The following is an 11625-nucleotide window of genomic DNA, read 5'->3' as shown; positions in this document are numbered from 1 at the left end:
AGCTTGGGTAGCTCAAGTTTTCTGAATTAATGTTTCATAGGGTAACATATCCTCTTGCTGGGGAGGTCCACAAAAGTGCTCTGAATTGGAGTTGTTTCCATTTCTTGAAATATGAACTCAGCAGATTCCTTTAGTGTCCTACTTAGTATTTACCGAATTATTTATGGAAGTCATGTTGGTTATAAATCTGATCTAAGAAAACAAAAATGCACATGTCCACCTATACTCTCAATAGTTCATCAGGTCTAATGAATAATTAAAGGATTGTACGTCTGTTATTGTCACCACTTGCTTTGTTATTTTGCTGAATGTCATTTTTCTTCTGCTATCAAAAGTTAATATGGATATGAGCTTCATTTTTTTTTCTAAAAGGCAAGTTAACAATAGAATCAGCGAACCACAAGTTATTCTTGCTTGTTCTATAGCTTGTTTCTTAATGCATGTGTTTATGTACATACAATTTGCTTTAGATTGCAGCTTCGTACGGAAATGTGATTTGTATCTTTGAGCCAGTTAGCCTCTTGAAGCAGAACAGCAGTCATCACAATGTAAGTGGTTCATCACTCAATTTCATTTACTCGGTTGTAAAGCTTAACTAATTTCTCTGGTTTACTTTAAAATTGAGTATGTCTTTAATGTCTTCATTTAATGCTGGAATAAAATTGAGATATAGCATGCTCCTTGGGAAGTGGAAATGGTAGGAGGAGGGCAGAGAAGTTATTTGGAATTGTTCTTTAAAAATAGGCTTTTGATATTTTTTAATGAAATCATACTTCCCTTTTAGAAAGCTCAGATCCTGATGATGATTATATAACCAATTTTTTTTTTCAAGCTTTATTTATTAACTAAGTTAAAAACCTCTATTTGATCACATAAATGGAAAGCTCTTTTGTTTTAAAGTCAACATTAAACAATTTTTAGGTAAGTAGTCATTAATTTTTAGAAACATCCTTCATAAAAGTTGGAGAATGTAGTTAAGATGTGATATTTTTATTATAAAAGGGGAGGGGAAGAAAGCACTTCTATGCTAATGTTTGTGAATATTTAACATTTCAGAGGTTACATTATCAGTGGCAGAAGAATGCTCAAATAGTACTGGAAGGTATAGCACATAATCTAACATGGGATCCCACAGGTAAGAAGAGAATATAAGAAACATTTAACTCTATGAGCAACTGATTTCTTACTTGGATTTCACTGTTCCTTGGAGACAAGGAAAAGATCGTTTTATTGTAGCATGATAGAAAATACCAAAGTGAAGTGAAATCTGCCTTTGGTTACTTGTAATAAGAAGAGAGACAAAGTATTAGATGAATCTGTATGGTGTTACTTGATTGTCCTAATCTCAGCAATATGTAATGTTTTAAAAAGTGGCTTAAATAAATATTGCAGTGAAAGAGGGACATACACAGTAGCTCTGGGTCCCTCTTTTTAGAAAAGACTGCTCTGAAAATCTGATGGATTTTCACTATTTCAGCTGTATATACTGAAGTTAATATGTCTCATAATACAAGCTACCTTCTTTCAGGATGGATCTAATCTACCAGTGCAGTGGAAGGTGTGAAAGACACACTGCTGTTATAGTAACTTTGCTCTAAAAAAGGCATAAATTTAATATCTGGTATTATTTTGTTCTCCAGTGTATCTGGCTTCAGAACGCAGAACTGTTTTGTTTCTGTCTTTATAGAAAAATGTATTTTTCTACTTGTTTTGTACTTACATGGTTACAAATACATGTTTTAGGCACTCGCCTTTTGACTGGTTCCAATTGTCTTCAGCTTTGGTCCAATGTTCCTTCGGAAAACTCTTCTGACAATGACAACACTGGAAGAACAGATGTTGGATGTGGAGAATGGAGGTGTATCTGGCAATGCAAGTAAGAAACGGGTTTAGAAACAAAGAATTCCTTTTTCCTTGCTGGTTTATACCTTTCAGGTTAAATACTTACTGTAGTACAGTGAAACCCTATTGTATACTTCAATTTGATAAATGTTATTAAACATGATAAATTTGAACTGCATTTCCCTTGAATATGTGACATTTTTTTCTTCCTACAAGACTGGTTGTAAGTAATTGTAACTAGTTGTTTTGAGGTAGTTTATGGTTTTAAGCAGATCTTCAATTATATTGAATACTATTAGAATGCTGTGTGAAGGCAGCTATTGTGACCATATCAGCAGACTTTGTTCCTTGTACAGTAAGAAAGACGAAAGCTGCATATTTGAAGGTTATTATGCTTGCAGTACCAATTCAAATACAATTCCCTCAGATAAATTCCTTCTAATGCACCTCTGTTTCCTTCACACACACCCTCCCACATTTTGCTTTTTCTGTATTTATTTTGGATATTTAGACAATTCACGCAAAGATGGACAGATTCTGTTTTACTGCATCTCTGAATGCTTTTCTCATATTCATGCTAGGTAATCCTTAGAGTTTTTGTGTCTGTGTATTGGTACAGTCAGAAGAGTTTTAGTTCAGTACTTCAGTTTTTAAGCCAAATCATGGTCCTTCCCTACCACAGGAAGACTCTGCTAATGCATCAAGTGCACTGGTTGCTTGGGATTAGTGTTGCATATGGCAGCCTCTTTAATTAAGTCTTCCTAAGTGATTGGCTGGAGGGACCCACCTGCAATTACTTTGCATGAAACACATGGCATAAGTTCCCTGGAAGTACCTGGAAAAGCCCCCCCTTTTTTTTTAATCTTTCAGTTGTTTCTTTTTCTCTGTACTGCCCAACTTTTACCAGCAGTGTGTTTAAAATCCCAACATTATCCACAGAAAATTTTTCCTTTGAATATGGTGAACTTTCTAAATTACGAAGTAAAGACTTTAATCAACTTATTGATTAAGCCTTTGGGCCATCATTTCTCCTCCGTATGGGAAGAGTCGTCAGCTTGCAGATACAATGCCAATGGCTTCAGGATCAATGCCAATGGCTTCAGGATCTGGGAGTGTGGTAGTTGCAGTCAGTAACATGCAGATACTGCTCTTCCTCTGTCCCTTCAATAATAAGTTTCACATTTGAATCTCAAACCTTACAGAAGTCTTCATTTAAATACCTCTAAACTAATTTTGCAGAGGAGTGAGACCTGGGTTTTGCGTACTTTGAACTAGCAGGTCTTGATAAGGGTCAACAGAACTTGCTCTGTCAGGCAAGTGCTTTTGTGCCTGTGTGTCTTCTAGCATTTGTATGTCTGTTAGATTTAGAATAGTTTTTTTTCATGTTAAGAAGTTTGCAAGATACTGACTTTGCAATACTGTCCTAGGCCAGAATAATTTTTAATGTCTGAAGGAGGCATTCCCAAATGTCTTAATATTGGCTGTAGTAGGAGCACATTGCTGAAATTGAGTTGGAAATTGCCTTTCTTTGATGCGCAGATTTTGTAATTTACTTGCTGCTCTTATTGCATACACTAACACACTTGCATTGACCCGATGGCTAACTTAATCCTTTCAAAAGTTAGGCTTTACAACTTGTTACACAAGTCTAATAAATTCAAGATGAAAATATACTATGTACTTTAAGTGCATAATTAAATTCTTGTATGTTCTTGTTGCCACTAATAAGTCTATCATATAGGTGCCAGCTCAGTGCTTGAAAACCTGTAAAATACATTTTTTTTTGCATTTTCCAGTGAAAGTAAAACAGGAGAAAAGAACCACTTAACTAGGTCAAGGTTTTTCAGTGTGGCTGCTTCTACCAGTCTGACTATTAATATAATAATTAATTTCAAATACTGAAGTGTGTTATTCTTTTTATACGTTTTTGTTTTCTTCAGTTATAACTGTGGGGAATATGAGAAACTGAGGTCTCTTTTTTCAGATAACTTGGAAGATAACATGGGCTGAAAGAACTCAGTTTGAAATCCAATTATTTACGAAGTGGAAATGGAGCATATTTGGGGTGAAGCACACAAGTTTAGCTGCTGTTTTTCAATTACAATAATTTGTAATATGGGATATTGTGTTTTGTCTCAGCTACAACTTTTTAGTTTCCTGTTTTTCCTGTGTGACCATAACCAGGTGTTGTACACAAGTTTACCTGTTCCTTCTCGACTTTGTTAAAGCTTAAATTGTTCAACAGAGTATGTTGGACACCTGCATATAAGAATTAGACCACTGTCATGTATTCAAAGGTAAAAAATGTTTAGAGTTCTGAAAAAGTTCTTAAAACTTATTTTCTATTTTTAAATGTATTTATTTCGTAGAACTGCTTCTCAAGTTTGTTTAATGAAGTTCTCACCAGATGGGGAGTTTTTTGCTACTGCTGGAAAGGTAAACTTTTTGTTGTTTCATACAAATTCAGAGAGCTTTTTTTCTCTCAGGTTTTCTAATGAAAATTTTCATTTTTATAGCTTTTTTTTTTTTGCATAGTCTTTCCAGTGATCTCTGTGTACCTTTACACTTTTAGTAAAAGGAGAATTCGAGAGAAAGGTAATAAATACACTGATAGGGAAAACAATAAAATATTCCAAATACTATTTTAAAATACCTTTTTTGAGTCAGTATTAAACTGTAAAACATCAGAATATACTTTCCCACATAGTTAACATTAGAGTTTGTAGCCCATCTTATAGATCAGCTTTGTTTGCCCATCAAGTGGCTTCTCAGCAAAAGCAATAAAACCCCTTGGGAAAATAAAGCATAATCTCACCATATCTTTTCACTTTCTTAAGCGTTGTCGAATGTATCTTTTATTTATACTACCAAACTTCTTGTTCTCATTTTGTAAGAAAACCATGTCCTAACAACTGAGAGCAGAGAAGTCAAGTTGGTGTAAAGCATCCAGTAAGAAAAATATCACAAATACATACAGTAGTATATACTACTTATTAAGGGGTGCTAAATGAATAGCTTGCAGCTCCGAGTAATATTGTTGTCTTTATATGAGGAGAGATTCACACTGACGTGGGTTAAAAAAATAAAAATCTTGTGAGAATTTATGGAATTTTCAAATTAGATGGGGGGGGAGAGAGAGGATGTTTCCAAATGACTGTTTTTAAAAAGGCACAGAAAACCTTATACTATGAGCAGTTTTTACACAGATTAACAGATGCAAGTAGGCATCAAGTTTATGCTGTCTAAAGTAAAGAATCTAGGAGCAGAATTAATAAAAGGAAAACAAAATGCTAGAATGAACCATTTATACACACTTATATACTGAGTTTATCAGCAGCTTGCAAATCTAGATCCAGATAATTTTATCTAGTCCTTAAAGATATATGGGCAGGGTCTCTAAATACATGACTTTTCAATTTTTTTATTTGCATATGTAAGAGAAGTGGTCTCTCAAGGACTGAACTTGAATTTTGAGATGTCATCTTCGACCTGTTTGTATTCCTAGAATTGAATGTTGTGTGTGTAACTTGTTTTTTTCTTCCAAAGTACAATAACAGGTGCTAGTGATATTTGAATGGCAATACAGCTTGAAGATTTGTAGCTTAAAAACTGACAGCTAATCAGAAGGAGCAAAATGAAAATCAAATCAGTAGTGGCAAGACAGATCAAAAGGCAGCTCTGCTACCATGTTTTCTTTATAATTGGGTTTTGAAGTTCTTTTTACTGAGCTGAGTCATTGTCATCAGCGAAGTATTTCACTTGGAAGAAAAATTAAAACCAAGGAGATGGATTTTAAAGTATGAAGTCCTTTTGATGCATCATATTCTTATCCAAAGTATTCTTATTTATTGTGCCAACCCCTCCCCACCCCAGGACGATTGTCTTGTGAAAGTGTGGTACAATACAGACAGCTGGCGATCTGCCGTGACACCACCAGGTGCAAGTCCAGGAAAAGAAGCACAAGAAATTGAATTTTCATTTGTTTATTTGGCCCATCCTCGATCAGTAAATTCATTCTCATGGAGGAAGACCAGCAAATTCATGCCACGGTGAGTAGTTCTAACAATGTGAGGTAAACTGTTCAAAAAAAAAAGCCAAAAGAAAAAAGAGCAATTCAAAAGTCCTATCACTTCATGGTTTCTTTCAGAAGTATTCAAATATTTCTTACTGTTCCTACCATTTCTTTCTCGACCTAGTACAAAACTAGACCTCTGTCAGAAACAGTATCTGCAAATTGGATTAAAATGATCATTTGGAATTGATAGTTTGGAGGTTTTAATTTTGTGTTCTGACTGTTCCTAAATACCCTTTCCCTAGTTTTGGTAAGTAACTGTAATCTCAAACTGAAATAACATTAAGATTGTATCCTGCAAGCGTGCTTTTTTACTGTAACTATTATTCCAATCAGTAGCCATTTGAATTCTGCATACCTTTGTGTTTGGGCAAGTTTATGCTTTTATACAAACCTTAAAAACAACCTTTATACAAACATAAAGCCATTACCACAGTCCCTTAATAAGCTGGGAAAATCCACTTATTCCATGATGCCTACTTCAGTGTCAGAAGATCCATGGCATTTTTGAATCTTAGCTAAAGCTAAATTATAAACTTATATGAGCTGAAAATCTCATGATCTGTATATTTTTTTGCAGTGTCTAGTTTAAGTTAATTGGAATTCTTGTATATATACCTAAAAATTGCACTTGGAAAAAGGTCATTAAGAGAATTTTGTAGTTCTAAATTTGCAGTTTTATTCCTGACACTGCATTGGTTTCTCTGCTTTGAATATGTAGTTTTGAAAGTGCTAAGTAACAGTAAGACCTGGAGAACTGAGGAAAGGTATGCGGAGTATGATTAGTGTTTTATGTGAAGGACTTGGAAAAGAAATACATACGTACTGCTGTTGGAGCTATGACTGAATCTGTAAATTGAAATCCATGATTCATTGTTCCACAGTTGTTATTAAGTTTGAGGTTTGAAAATTATTGAAGTGATTTATGTTTGGATACTTGAATAGACATGAAAGCCTATCATATAGTGTGAATTTTCCCAAGAATGTCTTTTCAAATGTTTATTGTAAGCGACTTTGTGCAATTCTAAAAACCAGTAATTGAAACAGTTTGGTACTTTTGCTTTGGTTTCGTGCTGTGTGACTGTAAGTGGCATCTTCACACCTTAAATTTTCTTTCATTAGTGGTGCTGTCTGCAATGTACTTCTGACTTGCTGTAAGGATAACGTTTGTCGTCTCTGGGCAGAGACTTTGTTACCCAATGACAGCCTGTTATATGGTGGAGGAAACAACAATTGGACTGAAGCAGTGAACTTCACAAATAACTTCAAGAGAAATACTTCAAGTAAGGAACGAATGCAAAATGCATTAGAGGTAAGAAGTGAAATTGAACATTGAGAATAAACACATGTACACAGGTAATTTTAGACAGGATTGTAGGTGATACCTTGAACATGTATTATAAACTATAATACTTCATAGAATAGGTCTGTATATTGTTATAAAACAATAAATTTATTTGAAATCATCATCATGTTTACCTGGCAGACAGCAAGAGCTGACAGCCATCCTACTGAGCTTTAACATTAGACAACACGATGACGTTATATCACTGCTACATATATTATTCAGGTGACTGAAACAAAGTGCTTTTATATTATCTTGTTTAAAGGGCCAGGAACAGTATGGAGCACATTCTGTATGCAGGATGTGTAGAACCCACAAATAATGCTGCCTTTGTATGGTAGAGGTTCACTTGTTACCTCTGAAGATGTGGCATGTTCTATGGCTTCTGCAGTTGGAGAAGTAGTGGTAAGAGTGAGAGAAGATGACTTTTGCCTTCCTGCTTCAGTCCTCAGGTAGAGCAGGCAGCTCTCTAGCTGTATCTCTAGGGCAAATAATCTTTAACAGATGTTTTCTAAGCAATGGGAAGCAGAAATAAAGTGAAGCATTATAGCTCTGCAGCAAAGCTCTGTGGACTGTGTTTGTGGACATAGTACTTTTGTATTAATTGAGTGATGTAGTCAGCATAGTAATGGTATCTCTATAGCATGTGTATAGATGAAAAATTTGTCAGACTGAAAGATACAACAGAGCAAACGAACTATTCCAATAGGAGTTAAAAAAAATAAAAGGGAAGTTGGAGATAGTTTTGTGTTTCTCACAAAGAGGCAATGTCTAAAAAAAAATGCAAAAATCATGAGGATACTATTTTACATGTGTGCTGTGGATAGATGAAAAGGATAACAAGTATAAAGGAATACCAAGAGTGTAATACCAACTGTAATAGAAATCATGTATCTTTTTATACCTTTTCATGCTTGTATAGATAGCTACAGCACAACAGACTTGAAATGTGCACTGTGTGGAGTGTGACTCTTTAATACTGTTGATATTAAAAATTACATTTTTTTTCCATTTGGAATAAGCCTGCTTGCTTGGATTGAGTTTGTGGTGGTTTAATGCTGGCAGATAACTCAGCACCACCATGCTGCTCTTTCACTCCCCCTCAGAAGGACAGGGGGAGAAAATAGGATGAAAAAAGGCTCATGAATTGTGATAAGGACAAGGAGATCACTCACCAATTACCGTCACAGGCTAAACAGACTCAGCATAAGGGAGAAGAATGTAATTCATTGCCTATTGATAGCAGACTAGAGCAGTGAGAACTAAAGCAAACTAAAAACACTTTCTGCCTCCATCCACCATCCATCTGCCTCTTCTGTGTTCAGCCTCGAGCAGTGCAGGGAGAATGGGGAATGGGGCTGTAGTCAGTCCATAATGCTATATCTCTGCTACTACTTCATCTTTATTCTCTCCCTCTGCTCCAGTGCAGAGTCCCTCCCATGCATTGCTGTCCTTCCCAAACTAATCCAGTACAGGCTTCCCACAGTTCTTGAAGCCTGTGGGTCCTCCACGGGCTGCAGCGTGGAGATCTGCTCCATGTGGGACCCATGGCCTGCGGGGGGACAGCCTGCTCCAGCAGGGGCCTCTCCACAGGCCGCAGGGGAACTGCTGCTGCGTGCCTGGAACACCTCCTGCCCTCCTTCTGCTCTGACATGGGAGTCTGCAGGGCTGGTTCTCACTCCCCTCTCCCAGCTGATGTTGCACTGCAGGCTTTTTTTTTTTTTTCCTTTCTTAAATCTACTCTCCTGGAGTCCCAACCAGCATTGATCACGGCTTGTCTCTGGCCAGCTTTGGGTCCCTTTTGGAGCAGCTGTAGCTGGCCCTGACCTGATGGGTGTCAGCCCTACCAATGGGGCAGCTGCTGGGCTCTGCTCACAGAGGCCATCCCTGCAGCCCCCTGCTACCAAAATCTTGTTGCAGAAACCTAATACTAGGGTGAACCTTAAAATCTAAGGGTTTACCCTAGGGGCTCCTCATAGGGCCCTTATGGGAGGAGAGGGGGAAATTATTCATCTATTCCTCTGCAAAGTACTGATGTAATTTTTTCACAGTTTCTCTGAAACAAGATTATTTGGATTTCTTTCTCTTTTAATTCAGAATCTTTAGTAAGTATGATGTTTATGAAACAGTAATATCTTCTGTTTGGTATCTTTCTAGTGAAGGTACAATCTGAATGTTGTAATTTTTGCAAGAAGCTCTGCTGATAATTTGAATTAGATTTTAAACTGCAAAATATATTTTGTGCCCTAATGTTTAGAAAACCACTTACAGATTAAATCTGCTTTTTCTTTTTGAAAGGAATTAAAAATGACACCTTATTCTTCATGCAGTTAAACCTGAAGCACTTTCGACGAGGGAGGAGGAGGTCTGGTGCTGTTGTAGCACATACTGGATACTCTCCACATCAGCAAGATCCTCACGAAGTTCACAGGAACTTTCCTCCTCATGCAAATGCACTCTGTCACTTCCATATTGCTGCCAGTATCAATCCAGCCACAGGTAGGAACCATGGTAAATCCTTGCTACTGGGCAACTACTGTTTTCTCTTAGTCATGCATTGTCTGCATAAGCTTTAATTTGTCAGTTCAGTTTGTCTGATTGTGCGAAATAACTACCAAGTTGGTTTAATTTAGTGCTTGTAAGAACCTTTATCCAGTAATAAAATTCTTGTAACAGATTTTCTCTATAGTAATCATGGTTTTCATTTTCTGTCACCTTTTAACGGAAATTCACCATGGTCTGAGGTGCAGTATTTGTGACTAGATTTACAAATTTAATGTTAATTGTGTTACCTGCATGCACTGTAATGTAGACTGCACAGTGATAAGAAGCTTGGAGAATTTTTTTGTTTAAATGATTACCTAATACTAAGTGTCCAGAGTAACCTTGCATCTCCCTGCTATTGTCTCTGAACCAGGCAAAACACATCTGCATCTTGTGTTCCATAAATGTGAATATTGTCTTGCTCATGCATTATTTTGCAAGGCATTACGGGAAGGAAAAAAAAAAAAAAAAAGAAAAAGAAAACTTCTAATAACTAATATTTCTGTTTTCATAATTTTATGCCCATGCTGAAAAATGAAGAGTTACGTCCACCAACTGAAAAACTGAATAGAAATGTGTTATTAAAGAACCTTTCATTATGGTTATACTGCTGTGATGTGTTTCCATGTGTTGAGACTTAAGTAGTTCGAGAAAAGGATTATGTAATGTATTTGCCCCTTAAGGCCCATCTTAAACTTAGTATTTTTTAACTGTTTTTTTTTTTTGTCCCATCTAACCATTGTTTGAGAGGCCACTTTTTGATTTCATGCATAATGTCATATTTGTAGCTGTACAATCTTTGGTATGATTACAAAGAACAATGAGTTTCCTTTATTGATTCTATGTTAAGCAATCTGTGAACACTTTTTCCTGTAAGAAGATTAGTCTTCATCGTTTTTAGTATTAGCTCATGTTTCTTTCACAGATACACATAGAATTTCATACAGTGTGTAGAATTACATACAATGTAAAAAAAAAAAAAAGAGACTTCTGCTGGTTTGTGCTATACCATCAAGTTACCCTGTTTCTACAGGAAACATCTGCAGTCACTGTATCTGTTACCACCTGGTGTCTTAAAGGAATGTTTCTTTAAAGCTTCTTGGAGATTTGTAGTTCCCCCTGTGCGTTCTGCATTTCTAAATTGTACAAGGAGCTAACTAATCTTTTCATGCAGTTAGCACAGTCTTTCAGAATTCTTGTTTGCATCTATGCTATATGCCCTTCTTTTCCTATTTATAAGTATCTAACAAACCTTGTTTTTAGTAGTCTTAAGAGTGCCCAACAAGCTCACAGAATAGGAAAAAGTAAATTTTGTAAAAGAATGGTAAAATATTTTCCTAAGTGTCTAAGACCTAATTGTCCTTGACCTTTTTTTTTTTTTTTAACCGCTTCTTTCTCATCTGTATTAGTATTATCCTTCTTGATACTGTCTTTTGAGTCATTTGGTGTTACTAGATTGGGGAATGAAAGGTTGTTCTTTATTGCAGAACCTCTGTTGGAAGCAGTTTTCGCATCTTAAGCCTTAATTTGAAGATATATGTTTTCCTTCACAGTTAAGTCCCTAAGAATGTCAGTCTAACCAATTTCTCTAAGTAGTTCTTTTAGTTTGCCCTTACCTAAAAAAAAGAAAAACTAATTGTATTTTCTTCGATTTAAACCAAATCAATTTATGATCTTACTCCAAAGTTTATTTTTATTACAATGTTCAGAATACCTGACAAAAGGTAAGTCCAGAGCTGCATTTTGTCCTTCACGTCCCTTTTAGAAGATGAGTAATGCTATCGCATAAAACAGATCTTCATTTTTATTGCATGTTTCCTGT

At 35.9% G+C, this 11625-nt stretch overlaps 1 protein-coding gene across 7 annotated transcripts in view; it reads left to right on the top strand.

The window, feature by feature from the left end:
* DMXL1 (Dmx like 1) overlaps positions 1-11625 on the top strand; it is an 88218-nt gene that overhangs the window by 17384 nt on the left and 59209 nt on the right. For all 7 annotated transcript variants that reach the window (XM_035309307.1, XM_035309311.1, XM_035309309.1 and 4 more), the window contains exons 3-9: positions 471-548; positions 1057-1135; positions 1744-1876; positions 4212-4278; positions 5716-5891; positions 7037-7226; positions 9590-9758. In XM_035309307.1, coding sequence (XP_035165198.1) covers positions 471-548; positions 1057-1135; positions 1744-1876; positions 4212-4278; positions 5716-5891; positions 7037-7226; positions 9590-9758 — 892 coding nt within the window. The remainder of the gene's footprint in view (positions 1-470; positions 549-1056; positions 1136-1743; positions 1877-4211; positions 4279-5715; positions 5892-7036; positions 7227-9589; positions 9759-11625) is intronic.

Source organism: Oxyura jamaicensis, chromosome Z (assembly GCF_011077185.1).
Source record: "Oxyura jamaicensis isolate SHBP4307 breed ruddy duck chromosome Z, BPBGC_Ojam_1.0, whole genome shotgun sequence".
Classification (NCBI taxonomy): domain Eukaryota; kingdom Metazoa; phylum Chordata; class Aves; order Anseriformes; family Anatidae; genus Oxyura; species Oxyura jamaicensis.
This window is presented reverse-complemented; position numbering and strand designations above follow the sequence as displayed.